At 38.6% G+C, this 20085-nt stretch overlaps 1 protein-coding gene across 1 annotated transcript; it reads left to right on the top strand.

Moving 5' to 3' along the window:
* Window positions 1-3779: 3779 nt before the first annotated feature.
* Window positions 3780-17020, top strand: LOC130087148 (chondroitin sulfate proteoglycan 4). The gene is made up of 10 exons (XM_056253373.1): window positions 3780-4010; window positions 5567-5730; window positions 7960-11478; window positions 11567-12040; window positions 12225-12401; window positions 12930-13128; window positions 13230-13361; window positions 13470-13645; window positions 14509-14686; window positions 14785-17020. Exons 1-10 carry the CDS (start codon window positions 3926-3928, stop codon window positions 16875-16877), a joined length of 7197 nt encoding a protein of 2398 aa, XP_056109348.1. The 5' UTR covers window positions 3780-3925; the 3' UTR covers window positions 16878-17020.
* Window positions 17021-20085: the final 3065 nt, after the last annotated feature.

Here is a 20085-nt window from a genome sequence, read left to right as displayed (position 1 = left end):
ACCAATCACGAAGTCAGTAGTGTTGCGGCATCCGGGTTGCCAGCTCTGCTCTAGTTACCACAGCTGCAGCTCGTCACGTTCCTGCTGGATCCTGCAGCCAATCTGGCAACCTCGAGTCAGGGAGGAGGGGGAGGGGATACACCATTCTACAGTAATTTGACAGTGATTGCAGTACTAGTTTTGGCCACAATCTTACATACAGCTCCTTTAAGTCTTAGTGTTACTTAGTGTAAATATTTAGATCTCATTACATTAATGGTGTCATGAGTTTTTTTTAAAAGAAAAATCATTTTAAAATGTTTCCTGAGGTTCACTTATAATGCTAATTAAGTTTTTAGCTAAAATATGCGGAAAAAATATCTTTTTCAACCTTCATTCTGAACCTCAGTCTGAAATGATCTGTTTTTAAGGGACGGCTTCTTTAAGGCTTGTCAGTAAACGGCTACTGTTATGCTTGGCTAACGTCATTGAGTACCAGCACACTCGCTATTGAACGCGAGTAGGTTTTTTGAAAACATTATCCATATATAACCGTCATTTCCAGACAAAGCATTATGAAATCATCTGCTTATGGTTTGTGATGCAGCTGCTATCAGATTCAATAAAGTTGCTGATTCATCTTTCAACTAAAGCTTCTTTGCGAACTCTCCATTACACTGTCCCTCGTTTACAAAAAGAAAATGCTCTGAACAAACATATAATCCTTCGACACGATCCGGAACGCCCTCAAAATAAACAATACACTTGTCTCTGACTCTGGGATCCTTCTCGAGTCTGTACAGAGACACAAACAAGCTGTTTAAACTGGACGCGTCAAAGCAATTGTTCTTTCACTCTTCCATTTGTCCTGTTGTCGGCAGACTCACGTGCGTGAAGTTCATCAGAAACTGAACACACATCTTTATACTGTATTCTGCGTCAGTTATTATAATGGCTTCTAATTGCTTTTGATGTATGCTGTAATTCAGCATACAGATGTGATTTCAGTATCTGAACTATTCGTCGATGTCTTGCTCTGGAGGCGGTCATATGCAAATACATTTCCCCGTGTGACGTCACAGATCCCGTAATATCAAAATGAGCCATTTTTGAGCTTGATTAAATAAATGATTTGTTTATAATAATTATGTTTTAGCTATGAAACTTCGTAGATGTTTTAATGGTACAAAGACCTCTTAAATGTCAAAAAGATCAAGGAGAGTTTGATTTCTCTTGTCATGACCCCTTTAACTAATCTTATAGTTTGTTATTTGTAAAACTTGTGTAGTTGAGAATGTTTCACTGGACACATACAGGTTTTTTTTCCTGACGTATAGCAGCTGTTCTCCGCCCACCACAGCCATATTAATGGCAGTAAACACATGGCCAGAACACACTGCTCTATATCACAGGATACAGACCTGGCTTGTGTTCGTTCAGAACTATTACGGACGTTTAAAATTAAGTGAATCAGTCAACAGTTTCTCCAAACTGCTTCAGTGCTGACCTATCGTTCTCTTCCCCTTCATTTGGATCCGGGCCACGTCACTGGCGCACAAAAACAACAGGTTTTTAAAGCTTTGGCAATAACAAACATGTTTCCCTCTATGCTATTTATAAGAGTGTTAAGATGATTCAGTAGTGCAACAGAAACAACAGAACTTTTATGTTTTTCATGTTAAAGAACAAGGCAGAACCCAGTCATATTAAAAGACAGTGGGAAACAGAGAGCCATTATTGGTTATTAGAAGTGTAAGGCAACAGTTGGATGAGAGTCAGAAATCAACCAGGGAATGAGGAAATATTTCCCCAAGATGTGGGAGAAAAATGCTCATCCTTTTTAATGTGTTATCTAACATTTGCTTTTCTTGGCGTATCTGCATATGGCTGGGTTTATTATGGGTTTATTGCCCGCTACAGCTACACAATCTGTATTCACTGTCTGTGTTGCCTTACAAAAATGAAACCGTATCAGATGGTAATATCATGGTCCTTTCATATACCAAGCTACTGAGTGATATGATAGTCATATGCAGTGGAACTATTCTGAAGTACATAAGGAAGAGCAGCACAGCTAATTTCGAAAAACGCTTTCACAACTTTTTACTCATGGAAATGTAATAACGTTTTATCCTATGCATTTAACCCTTTCATGCATGAATTATGACAACCTCAGTCAGGATTTTTTTTTTCTTATGTGCTTTTACTGCTCTTAGGGCATGAAAAACAAGATCTTAACTTTTTTTTTGTACACATTTTTTAAGGATATTTTTAGATGTCCACTCGAGATCACAGTATGCAAAAACTAGCGATTTTCTTCTGTGTGGGCCTCTGAGTGAGTTCACCTAGTGTAACAGCGCAGCGCTTCTGGGTTGTACGTCAGAACGTAGGCTCACACGCATGACCAGCATTCCCATACGTTCTGACATACAACCCAGAAGCGCTCCGCTGTTACACTACGTGAACTCACTCAGAGGCACCACACAGAAGAAAATGAATAGTTGAATAAAGTCTTTTTTTTTTTTTTTTTTTGCGCACAAAAAGTATTCTCGTCGCCTGATAAACTTAAGGTTGAGCGACTGTAGTCACTTGGACTATTTTAACGATGTCTTTACTAACTTTCTTGGTCGGCAAAATATCTTAATTTGTGTTCCGAAGATGAACGAAAGTCTTACGGGGTTGGAACAACATGAGGGTGAGTAATTACTGACAGAATTTTAAATTTCTGTTAAAATTAAGTTAAAAATAAAGTAAAAATGTATTGGTAAAAGTCAGTCTTCCAGACTGTGGAACCATTGGCGAACATGTCTGTATGTTAGACACTGAACATTGTGGAAGGCTTTGTATTTTTATGTTTTACTGTGTGTTTTTATTGTGTTATGGATCCCCCTGGGTCTGAAATAACGTTTATATATTAATTCCAGGGGCAAATAAAAAAACACAAAGTAAAACGTTGTTTTCCCACACTGATCTGAACATAAAACAAGGCAAGGCAAGGCAACCCTAAAACAGGCCTAAAGAAAAAAATACCATAATCCTGTGAGGGAGATATTATAATCTAACCTTAGATGTGATATGTAAAGGGTAAACAGCAACAGGGGATAATCATTGATTTCAAATGGATTAAGAAAACAGTAAAATAATGAATGCTTAGTTCATTATTACCTCCACAAAGACACATGCTTAGGAAGCGATGTTATTATAGTCTTATCTCCCATCATAATAAAACAGTGTGATGTTTTGATAGGCTACTGTAATTGTGTTTAACGGCTCTGGTTATGTTGTGTGATTGCTCCCTCTAGTGGTCATTGTCAAAATTATTAGACGATTTTGACTTCTGCATAGTGCTATGACCAAACTAAAATCAAACACGCCAATAAACGCATGTGTTGAATTTATCTCTATTTTCTGTTCTAAACTTATAAAAGTATAGCCTATAGGCTAATTCCTATTTATTCATAGGCATTTATAAAGGTATGATTATAAATGCTGATGTTTATAAATGTATGCATTGATTATAAAACATTAAAATAAACAAGTAAAACATAATAAAAACAGAATGACAAAATGCGACTCGAAAAATGGCTTTAACATGATCGATTGTTCACCGTCATTTGAGCTATCCTATATTAATAGATCAATAGCCTATGCCAAAAACTAACCTAAACAGATTAGGCAGTTTTAAGATTTCACTTCGTTTCATTACATACTGAATAATTTGTTTGAGGAGTCTGGGTAATTTCTGAGTTATCCCTGTGGCACAAGTAGCTATATGCATATGCATAAAGGGAGGAGTAACCCGTCACACGCCCGTGACGTTGTTTAATGGACAGACTTGCAGGTACAGTGATTTAAAGTTAACCATGATTTAAGGTCGCTCAATGGACGTACTTTGGGCAATATTAAATCAATAAGACATCACATTTGAACCGAAGTGCTATGAAACATGTGGATTCACATTGCCTTTGAGCAGAGGTGTTTGTGGCGCGTTTTTGTGCTGCTGTCTTTGACTGGTGGACAAGCTTTCGGAGGTGAGTGTCAGCATACTCATTAAATTTATAATATAATCCAATATAATATAAGTCATTCATCTTTAAAACAACACTTTTATCGAAGTTTGTTGTGGTTTTCAGTAGTTCATGAATTCATTTGTAGTTTTATCTCAGTAGAACTTAATTTAATTTATTTACTGTTATTAATACTGTTCAAATGGAACGATTTTTATTTATGCAAACTACAGAAAATGTAAACAACCAGTTATAAACGGCACAATTGGAGGTAGTGACACATAAGCAGAAATTAATACCTCACACAAAGTGGCTTCTACACATGTCTGAAATGGGATTAGATATAATCCGATCTGTTCAAGTTCATTTTGTTTGCCTGCAGCATGTGGGAAGCGACCTCTCCCAGTCCAAAGCCAAATAGAGATAGTAATCTGCAATGAAACGCATTTTTTAAACATCTTAACAACATTGATAGAAGGATAAGATGATGTTTTAAGCGTTTATAAATATACGATACTCTTATATTCGTGACTTCATGGGTGTATTTCTTCTCTAATGAATATTTGGTAATACTATTTTACAGTGTCCTTGTTACATGTCATTTATTACTGTAGTAGTACTATAAATTATGCATAATTACATGCAACTAAACCTAAAGAAATTACATGTGATTAATTGTTATTACTCAGTCATCAAATGTATAATTACACTGTAACACTGACACCTTCAAATAAAGTGTAACTGAACTGAATTTAGTTATGTAACAAGCACACATTTTCTGTGATGTTACGTTGACCCAGTGTTTTTAAGCAAACAATGCATTAGGATGGATGCCACAGACTCTTTTTCTAAAATAGGTGTTTATTGTTCGCTGCTGCTGTTTGTTTCTCGACTAGTTTATGCAGTAACTTGGACATACTTTTGCAATCTGTCCCTCACGTGTGGAAAAAAAATCAAATAATTACGTTTAATTCCCCGCCCCTACTAACTTACTATGGTTAGCATTTTGAAAAGCATATTCATCTCCAGTCGCTGTGCTTATTGACTCCTTTCGACCCCTTTGACACAGTGCTCTAGAAATTAAGCTCTTAAAAGGCATTCAGCACATTAAATGCATTAATTGAATTCTGATAACGCATTAGAGGGCAGCAGACACAACAGCACTTAGTCTAAACTGCTTTAGGCACAGCTGTCACAGAGCTGTTCAGGCCGATAAAACTCTTAATTTACTCGGGAGCAGCGTCTAACTCAGATACAGTATGTAGGAATAATTCACACACATATGAGGACAGACAAAAGTGGATGGAGTTAGGGGGAAGCAATTGTGTGATACTAATTAATGCGTTATATCTCTCAAAAAGCAAGATATGTTTCACAATGAAAGATATAAGCTATTTTGATCTCTGTTTTCAGAACATCTTACCCTCTGGCATTTTGTTTAAGGAATGTGACCTGTGCCCTTACTGTTGTAAAGTGCAGAATGTGAAAACCGTGTAATGTTTATGTATATGCTGTATTAAGCACACACAAATAACTTTTTTATATAATCCCTATTGATGCGAGTTCAAAATACTTTGCAGCTTCTTTCTACGGAGATGGTTTTGTGCATTTGAAAACAGTTGGGTTGTCCAGTCAGACGTCTTTCCATGTACGGTTCCGAACCTCTGGACCCAGTGGCCTGCTCTTTTTGGCAGCTGGAGAGATGGACTTCCTCTGGATGGGACTGCATTCTGGCAGAGTACAGGTGATTAATTAAATGCCTCAAATTCATGTCACTGAAAAGCGGCCTTCATATACAAAGCTGTATATCCACTTTATTGAATCCTGTAATTTGAAGTTTTGTTACTCTTAATTGCATATTAATACCCTTATGTTACTCATGCATTTGCTAGAATAGAGTTTAACTAATGTAGATTAATGTGCAAAACAGAAATAATGTTTTATATTAAGAATGCAGTACAATCAGTGTTTTTAATTGCTGTAAGAGACTGAGATTAGCTACATAGTGACATATTGCAATCAAATTAAATGAATCAGCTTAACTATGTTGGAATCTTACAAATTAGTATCCTTCTAAATGAGCTTAAACTTATACCCATCCTTGGCAGTTACATTTATCCGAGTTGTAAAGGACTGCTTAAAACAGATATATTTTGCCCACAGGCAAAAACAAAAGGCAAGTGATTTCTTGTTGCTTCCAGACAGAAAAAGTATTCACCTCCACTTGCATCACTGTGCTGACAAGTCCTTTCATGCTGAGGAATACTGACATGGTGACTCTGTTACCTGTAGTTAATGTAATATGAGTTTCTTAGGAATATTATTTGATACACAAGTGTATATAAACCTTAAAGTTATTTAGGAAGATCTCTTGGGACAGGAGAGAAAATGACCTGTTACTGTTCCAGTTTAATCCAGTTTGTCAAACCTTGTGAGGAGGTGCATCATTTTAGTCAATGAAACTCAGGGCTCCAGACTAACTTTTTTTACTAGGAGCGCTGTTGCCCCTGACTGAAAATTTTAGGAGCACAAGCAGAAAATTTAGGGGCACACCTTAAATCAGCTTGCAATGCAATTATTCAAATATCCCCCAAAATAACTGTAATACGGACAAATTATTTAATAATAAAGAGACTTAACGTACAGATATTACGATATGCAGTTTTATTTTAAGTTCACAGGGCTCCAGACTCAAATTTGAGGGCAGCATCACCTCAAATGAGAACTCAGACTGAGTTCTACAAAAAGAAAAAAAAAGTTCTGGTAGCACTGGGGCTGACAATAAATCACTAAGCTTAATTTAGGGTGTAGATGAAATTAACTTTTGTTATTATTATCATTCATAATGTCTTAATATTAATTAAAAAACAAAAGGAGTGAAAAAATCTATATTAAGGAGTGAACATAGCCAATAAACATGTTTATAATGGTATTTTTTTTTAAATAAGTGTTTAAATGTTATCCAACATCTTAAATTTTTTAGTTTTAGGACAATCTTTGAAGGATGAACAAAAAATGTGTTGGTCATCACATAAAAAATAAATTACAAAAAGCATTTATATATGATATTATAGTTTTGAAGTGCTAGAAAAGATGTGTAGGCTGCGTTTGACTATTTCTGTCACATTATCATATTTATGGTTAGAGTTACTTACTACATTAGCCTTAATCCATGGTGAATGTTGCTGATTTGTGGACTGAAAGCCTGCTATAAGTTTTTCTCCTGGTTTCCACGTCAGCACTGTTTGATCTGATATCTATGGTTTATAACAGAACTCTGCGCCGAATCGGAATGTTTCTCACTGGATCTCGTTGCGATGATGTTATTAATTCTGAGGCGAATTCAATGGATTTCTTCACTGGATCTCCAAGTAACAGTGTCGCGTGAGCGAGATCGGCCCGCGACTGGCAAGTTCGGGTCTTTATTTTACTGTCAATAGTTCGGGGCGCTGCTCCATTGATATACATAAGAAAGGCTATGCGTTGCTCTGTCTATTATTGGTCCGGTCCGTGAAGCATAAATGAGTAGCGTATTATTTTCGTTCCACTTTCATTTTGTTTGCATTCGCTGCTTGGTAACGAGTCGATAGATCGCTCATTGCTAAGACGCACATAGCAGCTTGTGATATTTGTCTCCGTCTCCTTCCCACAGACGTTTACGCGCGCTCTCTATTCTTGTCACACTCACTCATTCTGGATTCCACGCTTAACCATGCGTTTAACGTGAGGCAAATTTACTGGTCGCACACTTAAATTTTAGTCGCAAAATGCGACCATTTGGTCGCAGTCTGGAGCCCTGAAACTTAACACATCGATGGGAGACACAAAATTACCCAACACTGAAAATAACCCAACAGGCAGAACCCAGAAGTCTGGGTAATAAATTAACCCAGCAAATTTTAGAGTGAAATAATTAGCTTTTTAAAGATGATTTCCTACATTACTGTTAAGATCTTCTGTCCATCTCTGTCAGGTGCGGATTGATCTTGGATCTGGGGAACGGACGGTTCGTTCTGAGAAGGGTATCCCCTTGAATGATCTCACCTGGCATACAGTAGAACTTCAACATGACCATGCCAACATCACGCTGACTGTGGACAAAAACTCTATAACAACTGTTAAGATGCCAGGACCTGATCTTGAACTGGAAGTCCAAGATGGGCTTTTTGTAGGTGGTGTTGGGGATCTGGAAAAACCCTACCTCTCAGCAGATAAAACATCTTCTGGCTTTCGGGGGTGTGTCGATGAGGTTTTGTTCAATGAGCATAACCTTCTATCCTCCCTTAGGCCTTACTCTGGATACAAAATGATTCATGAAGTGTCACTTGGTTGCAGCCCAGAGTTTTCAGCCACTGTCAACAATTCAATAAGTTTTTTCAGCTCCAAAGCATACATGTCGCTGCCAGCATGGGACGTACCCCAAGAGGGTGTATTTGAATGTGAATTGCATACAGTGAAATCCGAGGGGATCCTTTTATACAGCTCTGCAGGCCAAAGTGACTATATTGCCCTGGAGATCCAAAAGGGTCACCTTGTTGCTATCCTTAAAATAGGTGCAACTAAGACAGTACTGCGTTCCTTGATGGTCGTCAATGATGGGACATGGCACATTTTGCGGCTTTATTTGTCTCCTCTGAATCTTCAGTTTACTCTGGGTTTGGAGATGCACAATTCTAGCTTTGGGATAAATGCCAGTGCGCTACAGTTTACTGGGCCTCTGTACTTAGGTGGGGTTGATATCAGCACTTACACAGAAATCCACAAAAATGGTTTGCTCTCTATGGTAGGCAAGCGAATTGGAGGAGGGTCGTTTAAAGGCTGTCTTCGAAATATCAGAGTTAATTACCAAAGGATGGGCCTTCCAAAAGCGTTGGTCACCAAGGATATTTCTGTTGGTTGTGAACCAGACAAAGGGCTTGGACCCAGTACCACAAGTCCATCAATTATTACTATGGATTATGAAAATTTGACAGATGTCCTACCTGAGCTGGAGAAGAAAAATGTCCTTTTACTCAAGGATTTGGAGGTTCTTGAAGGTGGACGAGCACCACTTGAGTCTAAACACATAAAGATTAACCTAGAGTTCCGTAAGCTTGGGATCCGACATTCACAGGTTATGTTACGCATTGAAGAGCAACCGGTACATGGGCAACTCCGACTGGATGTTGACCCTAATCTGGGTGAGAACACCTTCAATATGCTGGACCTCTTGCATCGAAGGGTAATGTATGTCCATGGAGGATCTGAGGACCTACATGATTTTTTCATGTTTTCCATCTTCACCAGCAGCAAAAAGGAAGTGCCTAGCTATCTCAGAGGGAACCGTCTGCACAGATTTAACATCAGTATCACACCTGTCAATGATGCTCCTGAACTTAGCCTTCCTGAGGGCAGTCTCTTCATTCTGCTGGAGCACTCAAGACGTCGTTTGAGCACAGATGTTCTCAGGGCCATCGACCCTGACACTAACTCCACAGACCTGATGTTCACAGTGCTTGGAAACCTGAATGCTGACTCAGGTTTTCTAGAAATAGAAGAACACCCAGGCCGGGCAGTGACCTCATTTTCCCTAAGCGATCTAGAGCAACGTAAAGTGAATTATGTCCACAAAGGTGTCAAGAACTCCAGAATGGCTATTAGGGTGAGTGATGGGGACAAGGTAAGCAACACTGTGGTATTCAGGATCATCGCTGTTCCCTTAGAACACAAGATTGCCAATAACACCGGAGTAGAGGTAACCCAAGGTGAAGCAACCTTTATTAGTAACAAACATCTTGCTGTACAAGTGAATGTCCCTAAACAAGCAGTGGATATTCGCTATGACGTCACAGTGCCACCAATCTATGGTGAGCTGCAAAGGCTGCATTCAAGTGGGCAGTGGAAGCAAACAGGCACATTCACGCAGAAACTTCTGGAAAAGGAGCGTCTTCGATATCTCAGCACTTTCCATGGTACGCAGCAAAGTAATGTCACTGACAGTTTAAAATGCAAAGTCACCGTTGGTTCAGTCATTACAGATGAGTTGTTGTTTTTGATTAGAGTACGCTGGATACGTTACAGAATAACCAGAAATAAGGTAGCGATAGAAGGTGAACACAAAGTAACATTGACACCTCAAGAATTCAATGTTGTCACCAAAGGTGCGAGACTTTCGGAAAACGACCTTCACATTCGTTTGTTGACATTACCAAGGAGAGGAAATCTTCTTCTTGTTAATAAGATTGTAAAAAAGAACTCTACCTTTAGCCAAGATGACATTACTAATCGCAAGTTGCAATATGAGCTCTTAGAAAGGCCAAAGGATGATACAAGGGACATGTTTCACTTTCAAGTATTCTCGAAATTTGCCATGTCAGGGATTCATGAGTTCAGAATCAGCATCAAAGCAGATATTCATTACATAATTTTAAGAAATCATGGACTTTCTCTCTTGGAAGGGGAGAGCAAGGTCATTACTAAGACAATGCTTTTCTCAGAGACACCCAGCTCCAGAGCAGTACACTACACTGTCACCAGCAGCCCTAAACATGGGATATTGAAGAAAATAAACCTCTCTAATTCCTCTTCCGGCAACGACAGCATAATAGAGTTCACCAATCAGGACATTTTGGAGGAACGCATCTTGTATGTCCATGATGATAGTGAAACCACGCATGATGCATTTACATTCCTGGCCTCTTTTGGCTCTCTGAAAAGTAAAACCCCAGGCACGGAGGGCACATTTAATATTTCCATCCAGTTGGTCAATGACGAGAAACCCGTCCGTGTTGTGGATAAAGTTTTCCATGTGGTGCGTGACAGCCAGCGGTTACTTACACTGGAAGACTTGTGCTACCATGATGCTGACACAGACTTTGATGACGAAGATTTGCTTTACACCAGACGAAAGATCCCCATGGGTGAGTTAGTCCTGGTAAATGACACCACACACAAGCTTTATCAATTCCATCAGAAGGACTTAGAAGAGAAGAGAGTGCTGTTCATTCACAAAGGGGTGAGTTTAGGCCGCTGTGTCCTCTTCATATCAGATGGCAAGCACTATACATCAACACTACTTGAAGTGTCGGCCCAGGATCCATATGTTAAGGTGGCCAACAACACAGGTATTTTGGTCCAGAAAGGCCAGGTGGCCATTTTAAAAGTTGCTAATTTCAGTATTTCCACTAATATGGATGTCAGGCATGATGAAGAAGTGGTCTTTGAGGTTTTTCTACCACCAAGCCATGGGACTCTTCAATGCAATGGTATTAAGGCAGATACTTTCACACAACATGACTTGAAGATGGGTCATGTAATGTATCACCATGATGACAGCGAAACACAGGAGGACTTTTTTAACTTCACCAGTAAGGTGAAAAGCCTGCATCTGGATGTGAGTGTGTCAGTTAGGGTGTACCTTGAGAGTCATCAGCAGCCCCCAAAGGTCATTCACAATAACCCAATCTTGGTGGAGGAAGTAAAACCTGTCAAAATAAACAAAGACGTTCTCCAGGTTAGTTTTGCTTTATTAAAGTCATTTTCAGACAACTTGGTTATAAATACAGACTATCTATTTGATATTCTCATTTGGTCTGTTTCAGGTTATTCATGAGGATAACAAACCTTACGAGATTGTGTATACTGTGAAGTTGGCACCCACTCATGGTTTTCTGCGGATATCTAAGGTAGAAGAAGATCATTACCATGGCAGTAAGGAGAATCCCATCCAAAGCTTTTCACAGGATGATATCAATAAAGGGCATATTCAGTATGTTCAAACAGACCATGGATATATTAATGACTCTTTCTCACTTGACGTAACCAATGGCGTTCTAACAATCCATGATCTTGTAGTCGTTGTGGATATTATCCCCTTGCACATCCCTCTAGAGGTGTCTAATATGACCCTGATCGAGGGTTCTTCTAAAGCTCTCAGTCAGGACATCATCAAAGTTGTTAACCAACACTTTCATGGACTCCAAATCTTCTATCTTGTAACCGAGGGGCCTCATCATGGCCGGATTGAACACTCAAGGATCCCTGGTGTTCCCATTCCTTCTTTCACAAGGGCTCAAGTGAGTTCTTTTCACTCTCTCCACTTGTTTACTTTGTTTCTCTTCACTCCCATAAGGCAATCGTTTATAAAATCTGTTGTAAACAGCACTGTTTAAGAAAATATATCTTTCAAATGTAAAGATTTTGTACATGTACTGTTATTGTTAAAGAACGGCATTGTATACTTTTTTTTCTTTGCCACAGGCTGAACAGGGGTTCATATTCTATGTCCATGACGGAAGTGAGACGTTGGCAGATAATTTTACAGTCGTGGCCAATGAGACAGATATCCGGAAGCAAAGCTTGCCCTTTGTGATTTATGTCAATGTAACTCCCATAAATGATGAACCTCCAGTTGTAACTGTCAACAGGATCCTCAAGGTGAGTTTTCCCCCTGAAACTAATTTGTACTAATTCTACACTACAAAGATATCTTTACTGTACTTACTAATCATTTCTCATCTATTTATACAGTATTTGTGAACTTCAATTGTTTACTTAAATGGTTTTATTAAATTATATTAAACAAAAATAAAACGCATACACACACACACAAAGTAAACCATGACTTTAACCTGGGTGATCTCCTTCTCACAGACCCGACAAATTTGTGCATTATCACAAAAATTTTACTAATATCTAATATCTGACTAAATTTTGGCATCTTTTTCTATTTCCATTAATGGAAAGATTATTTAAAGACCATTGGTTAAAACAGCATAAACTGTGTGGAGAACTAATCTTCAGACTCCCACTTTCACCAGCAGGAGGCTCAGTAAACACATTCTAAAACGGCTTCTGCTGTAAAACAAACAAATAAATAAATAAATACTGTTTCTAGTAAAAAAATGTTAAACCTCACCTGACAAAACATGATCAAAACTGACAGCATCATGTTTATGTTATTAGGTGTGGGACGGTTCTGTGACAGAGATAACCACTGAGGACCTCAGTGCTGAGGATCCAGATTCTCCTCCTGAGAGCCTAGACTTCATCATCACTCCACCTAGTAATGGGCATCTAGCCCTGAAGAGCGCCCCCTCCAGGCCTGTTCTGAACTTCACCCAAGAGCATATCAATCATGGCCAGCTGGTCTTTGTACATAGTGGTTAGTTTACAATTTAAAGGGCCTTTCAAAACTGCCAGAAAGATTTGATAAGCCATTTTACTTGATCTCTCAGTAGGTATGTGGTATTTATGTTTCAACAGGTGCCTTGTCAGGAGGATTTCACTTTCAAGTCAATGATGGAGTGAACTTTGCTCCAAGGAAAATCTTCAGTGTCACAGCCCAATCTCTGGTCATCAGCTTAATGAAAAATCAAGAACTTAAAGTTTTCCCAGGTTCAATTTTATAGTGCTTTAAAGAAACCAATATCTGCATTTCTTCTTTCTTGTCGCTTTCTTCAACTTAAACTCAAGTGCCATTTATTCCATGTATCCTTTCCACAGGTTCTTCAAAGTTAATTTCTGAAGATGAGCTGCTGATAATCACAAATGACTATGATGATATTTATGGGAATCGCACCATCACCTACACCGTGACCTCACCTCCAAAATTTGGAAGCCTAATGTGGAAACGAGCAGAAAATTCCACACAAGAAATCTCCTCTTTCACCCAAAACATGGTATTTATTAAATCTGTTTCTGAGTTTTGTTAAAATGTGTACGCCTTTTTAAAAATATGATAGGCGCATCACTAAGCCTTGGGCAAGTGTATTCTGCTAAGGTTGGACATTTCAGGGATAAGCAAATGCTCTACTACAGATATCATCCTCCATATATATTTTGAAGATATGTATGGTTTTAAGCATGTAACAAATACTTACTCCAAGCATGTTAATTTCATGTAACACTATTTAAGCATGATATAAAATTCAGACAAAAATTATATTGTGGTATTGCAACATGGGCATTTTTTTTTTTGTCATCACAATGTTTGTATGGGCTGTAAGAAATTTAGAAGTTAATTTCACTCTTGTGCATGTTAGCCGAGCCAACCATTCAAGTGAAATTCAAAACATTTATTTAAAATATTGCTCTTCAACATAATTAGCCTATCTCAATATTTAAAATGTAAATATTAACATACTCAAGAAGAAAATAATGCAAATATGTGATAACAAATATGTGAAATGTGATATTAAATAGCATTATGTGATCATTCGGTCACACTTTAGATTAGGGTCCAATTCTCACTATTAACTAACTATAAACTACGACTTTTGCCTCAATAAACCCCTAATTACTGCTAATTAATAGTTAGTAAGGTAGTTGTTAAGTTTAGGTATTGGGCAGGGTTAAGGGATGTAGAATATTGTCATGCAGAATAAGGCATTAATATGTGCGTTATAAGTAGTAATAAACAGCCAATATCTTAGTAATGGGCAGGATAATTAGCAACTCGTTAATAGTGAGAATTGGACCCTAAACTAAAGTGTTACCGATCATTCTAACTTATAAATAAGCTTAATTACCTCTATTATTTTAGGTGAAAGAACGTGCTGTGCTGTATGCACAGACTAAACCTGTTGCCTGGACCGCTACAGATTCCCTCACCTTCACTGCATCATGCCCCCCAGCATCCCTCCATGCTCACACCTTTAATATCCACATCTCTTATGAAAATATTGGTCCGGAGCATAGGAGTGCACTCTTTACAAATACTGGTAATGCTTTCTGACTTCTCGTGATGTTTATTTGATAAACAAATTGAACGCAATTAATATAGTATCTCTACACTAACAACTTCATATTCATTATTCAGGGGCTGTTGTCGCTGAGGGTAGTAGTGTTCTCGTAGATAAATCAAAATTGGATGCCTCCAACCTTTTGGGAAAGTTAGAAGAAGAGGAACGTAATTTCTATGAGGTCTGGTACGAAATCACCTCTCCACCCCTCCACGGTACAATTGTTGTAGGTGAAAAGAACCTGACACATGAAAGACTAAAGTTCTCCCAATTCAACCTCCACAAGCATGGAGTTATTTATGTACACGATGACTCTGAGACCACTCATGATAACTTCACTTTTGACGTGTGGCTAAACCCCAAAGGAAAGCTTGCTCAACGACCCCAGAATGCAGACCATATAGTATCAGGAATATTTAATATTACTGTGACCCCTGTTAATGACCGGCCTCCTGTGCTCAAGACGGGATCCCCTAGACTCAAAGTGGTCAAAGGGGACACTGTGACCTTGGACACTGAGAACCTTTATGTTGAGGACCAAGACACTCCACCTGAGGAGCTTTATTATACGGTAATCAGCAAGCCCAAAAATGGCTTCCTTGCTTTGGAAGGTCAACTCAATAAGTCTGCTATCACTTTTACCCAGGCTGATGTAAATCAAGGAAGGGTGCACTTTGTACAAAATGGGGAACCCTCATCAGGGGTCATCTACTTCAGTATAACTGATGGATTCCACAGACCACTCTACAAGCTCTTTAGTGTAGAGGTAGAGAATATCACCATCAGTGTGGTCAACAACACCGGACTGACCCTGTTGCAAGGTCAGACCACAGTGACTCTGACATTCGAACATCTGGCTGCAGTGACCAATGAGAAAGATGCATCCATTAAGTATTTAGTTACAGGCCCACCAAGTCATGGGTGTGTCATGGTTATGGAAGAGCCGGTCACACACTTTGACCAAGAGGACCTTCACACTGGCAGATTATTTTATAACATGACTGACCTGTCGTCCTCTCAAGACAGCTTTGAGTTCACAGTCTTCACATCTGAGAGTAACCTGACCAACCAGGTGGTAAACATCACAGTCAGGCCACTGATCCACCTTGGAGAGCATGTTAGGATCCCAGATGGTATCCCAGTGAAGCTAAGAAAGGACGTCCTTGATGCAACAGAATTGGCCTCCCTTAGTGCTAGCGATCCCATCTTTGAAATCCTTAAGCCGCCGAAACATGGCAAGCTAGTCAAAGTGACATTTGAACTTGGAGGAGCCTCTCACTCGCTGGAGTCCTTCACATTCAGGGATGTGGAACAGGGCAGAGTTGCCATAGAGGAAAACATCAATTTCCAAACCATTTATGGCAACACAACAGCGGCCAGGTACAATGTCACAGCAGTCCATCCACTTAATGACTCATTTGTTTTCCTTTTGAAGGCAGCCAATGTTCAGCCTGCCATGGGCGAATTTGTGTATTTAGTAATACCTTATGACCCCATTACCGGGAAGCATATACTTTTAGAGCCGACCAAGTTGCCGACTTTCAACAGAACAACAAATGCTTTGTCCCCCATGTACCCTCCATCTCACTTAGATCCAACAACAAGACCACACAGGACTGCTTCAAAGCTGAAACCCCGAAACCGCTGGGGGAACCACACACGAAGCAGATCACCGGTTCCTCATGTGCCCCGTACCACGATGGGCAAGTTGGACCCCTCCCCAAAAAATACATTAGTGAGGATGGAGTCTTTACCAAGACCTGCATCTGATCCCCTGCTCATCATCCTGCCACTTCTGGCCTGCCTCCTCCTGATTGTCATTCTTGTGGTTCTTATTCTTGTCTTCCGGCACCGGAGGGAAAAGCGGGCCCACCCCGCAATCATACAGGCTTTGACTGGGAACCCTGATGAAGATATTTTAGCCAGATGCCCATATCTGGGTCAACCTGAGAGAAGTCTCACTGTTCCTTCGGTTATAGTAACCCCACTCACTCCAAGCTGCCCTGACAGCCCCGTTTTAGAGGAAGTACATGATGCAGCCTTGGTGCCAGCGATTGAAAGAGCTGTGTCTCCATTTGTCCTTTGCACATGGAGTCCACTTGACCCTGATTCGGCCCAGCGGTGTACACCAGCAACACCACCCCTTAAACAAAACCAGTTCTGGGTTTGATTCAACTCCTTTTATCACATCCAGATGTTGCTTGATCCAATTTTTGTGGACTATCATTGTGCATGACCATCATCAGAGCCAACTCTTAGCGTTACTGGCAGAAGAAAGTATGTTTTTAAGTTTCATACCATACACTGAGAAACTGAGAAAATGTCTATTTATACTATTGTTGGCATTTGGATTTTAACCTTATAGACTGAAGGGTCTCTTGGCTTAGTGTCAAGGGAAAGATCGCCAAATAATTGTAACACATTCATTTTTGATGTTAGTCCAATTTCTGTCCTGCCACAGCTTAGATCTTTTTGTAGTTTTGATGTTTTGTTACTTACAAAACAAAGAATAGTCACCAATCCTTTGTTATTACAAGGTCAGAATGTTTTGCAGTAATATTTACCTTTATGCAAAGTCTGAATTTTTTTTGCAAAAATTGTACCTTTAGCTTGTCACTGGGGCAGTACCCTCAAAAGGTACACTTTTGTACCTTCTCTAACACTATTAGCAGTTAGCACATTGAGGTACTATATGCATCCTTTAGGGGTACATAAGATACAATCGTGCACCTTTGAGGATGCAACCCCAGTGACGAGCTATGGGTTTTTGCATATTTTTGTGCTACAGACAGAATTAATGAACATGGTTAATTCAGTTCACAGACTGCAGTATGAATTGAATGTTATAAATTTAGATCCTTTGTCACATTTTAGAGGACACATAACCCAAGTTTTTACATCCAGTGTTCTTGCTTTTATTAAATACGGACATTTAACTATTCTACTTAGGCCTTCATGTAGTAAAAATAAGGGCTTTCGCACCAGGTAGTTATAGGAACTCAGTTATAGGAACTAGACATCATGGCTGACCCTGAGAACTAAATGTTCCCCTAGGGCCATTTTCCTGGTTGCATTCGCTAGTAGGAACTGTGAAGTGACGTGAAATGGAGATGGAATGTAGATTTTTAAGTTATGCGATTAAAAGAGCAAAAAGGAGAGCTAAAAGACTAAATCTACGACAATTTGCAGTGCTGGATATCATTGAGGCTGAGAATAGAATACAGTACCGCAAACAAAGGCGACAGGTAAATGCCGTTGAGATTAACTTTCTGTATGTTTATGTTCCATTATGTATGCTAGATCGTGGAGTAAGTATTTGTTAAAAATGGCGCTTTTGTAGCTTTTAAAAATGGAGGGTGCCGGTGTTTCGAATGGCATTGTGTTCAGCCCATCAACTTACGTACACTTGCGTCACTGTCTAGTTCCTATTGTGCTGGGTTGTAAAATTGTTCCCATTTCCTGCGGTGCAAACACGACAAAAAGCAGGTACTTCCACCAATAGTTATAGGAACTATGAAAATGTTCCTCTAGTGTGAAAGCCCCTAATAGTTTATTTCTTATGTCATTACCAAATACAGTATTGTTATTATTTAGGCCTACCGGTAAGTAGAAGAGGGAATGTAAATTTTCGGTAACATTTTAATCAGTAATAAAGTGCTAACAAATCATTTGCAAACTATTATAGTTAATTTATTGTTTATATATTATAGTCTCTATATTGTTAATATAATAATAACCTATATACAAATAGCGAGTTCTTCAGTTCTTTTTTCCCCCCTCAAAATTAACAAAATTTAAATGATTTTAAATAAATAGTTTTCGCGGGAAATTGCATAGATACGTCACTTGCCCGTGTGTCTCTTGTCATATCCGTAAATAGAGAAAAGTTGCTCTGGCTACTTTGATGCATGTATAGTGTGGGAGTGGCATAGGTTTTCAGAGATGGCGAGAGCTTATTTGAAGGGATTTGAAAGCGTTTGATTACAGAAACAATGCATGAAGAACTCACTACTTGTATATAGGCTATAAATATATTAACAATGTAGAGACTACACATATATAAACTAAGAATTAACTATAAAGGAATACTTTATTACTGCATACTCTAATAACCAAATGTCAATTTTTAAAAAATTTTTTTTTTACATTTCCTTCCTAAATGGTTTTCAAAAAACACTATAGAACCATAGCATTACGCTGTACCTTAATGCCTTATGTTTATTCATATTTGCTGTAGGCAAAGTCTGTCAGATTGGCATGAAATGAGAGAACTGAAACTACTCAAAGGTACATTTTAGAGAAGTGTCTAAATATGAAAATAGTATGCTGACCACAAAAACAGATCCACCCTCAAAAATATCGCACCACAAATTTCACACTCCTAATAAGCCAGATGGCATTAGCGGGATATTCAACCCTGATGCTATTGAAAGAAGGGGAATAGTTACCTTGACGCTCCATAATGCCTAGTGTGCTTCAAAGACTAATATTCTTCTAACCCACATCTCTGTCTATTTTTTTTTTATTGTTTTGAAGTGAAAGATGACCATTTGTGTTTATCTTGTAATGCCTAGAACTTACTATGGGCTTCAGGTTTATGAATGTTTATGTATGCGTGTATTTATGTCTGTATGACTGAGAGAAAGTATCACTGAGTTAGATACACTAATGTAAAAATGATTGTTCTTATTGTATAAATGTATATTCTAATAAAATCATTGCTTTTTCTCAAATACTTTGGAAGTTTTTAACTTTTATGATTCACAAATATAACACATATTAGTGGATTACTAATTCTTTATTCTTTATAGCTCCAATTATTTAGAAAACAAATGCTTCATAAAAACAGAAATGAGTGTAGTCCTTCCTTTTCTCCTTAGTGTTGTTTTAAGGGCAATATATGTGGTTGTTAGTGATCGGGGTGTGGAAATAAATTCTTCATGATTAAGGACCCGAGTATGTGAAAACAGACGCAGGCAGTGAGTGGAAAGAGAAGCCTAACTTTAGCTCTTATAAATAATTCAAATGCAGTGAGAGATTGACTGCTCCGGGGCAGCTCGGTTTTTTTACCATAGTAAGCACAGAAACTAATAGTAGTACGATCTCTTTCAATAGGTCAATTGATTGGTGCTCTGAGACCTGAGAATGCTAATCCTCTTTGTTTACAATTGTTTATTTTTCCACTTTTCTTTCATTCTTTTTCAGTGGTTCTTAAAAGTCTCCCTGTAGTCAATCCTTTTATCCCTTAAAACTCACCTTTTATCAACAAAATGACATAATTAAAAGTTTTTTTTCTTGAAAAAACATCTGTAATGCCTTAAAAAAGCTTGAATGTAACTCTACACCCTTGTCTCATTTGGTATTTGCAGTTCTATTAA

Source organism: Rhinichthys klamathensis, unplaced genomic scaffold (assembly GCF_029890125.1).
Source record: "Rhinichthys klamathensis goyatoka isolate OS25496 unplaced genomic scaffold, OSU_Roscu_1.1 h1tg000104l_1, whole genome shotgun sequence".
NCBI classification, from domain to species: domain Eukaryota; kingdom Metazoa; phylum Chordata; class Actinopteri; order Cypriniformes; family Leuciscidae; genus Rhinichthys; species Rhinichthys klamathensis.
Note: the sequence above shows the minus strand (reverse complement) of the source record. Positions and strands in the feature narration are given on the sequence as shown.

Excerpts from the sequence above, each read along its gene's own strand:
- LOC130087148 (XM_056253373.1), top strand. The coding sequence starts at position 3,926 with ATGTGGATTCACATTGCCTTTGAGCAGAGGTGTTTGTGGCGCGTTTTT. Across the intron at positions 13,646-14,508 it reads CCTCTTTCACCCAAAACATG|GTGAAAGAACGTGCTGTGCT; the intron begins GTATTTATTAAA and ends CTATTATTTTAG. Across the intron at positions 14,687-14,784 it reads TGCACTCTTTACAAATACTG|GGGCTGTTGTCGCTGAGGGT; the intron begins GTAATGCTTTCT and ends TTCATTATTCAG.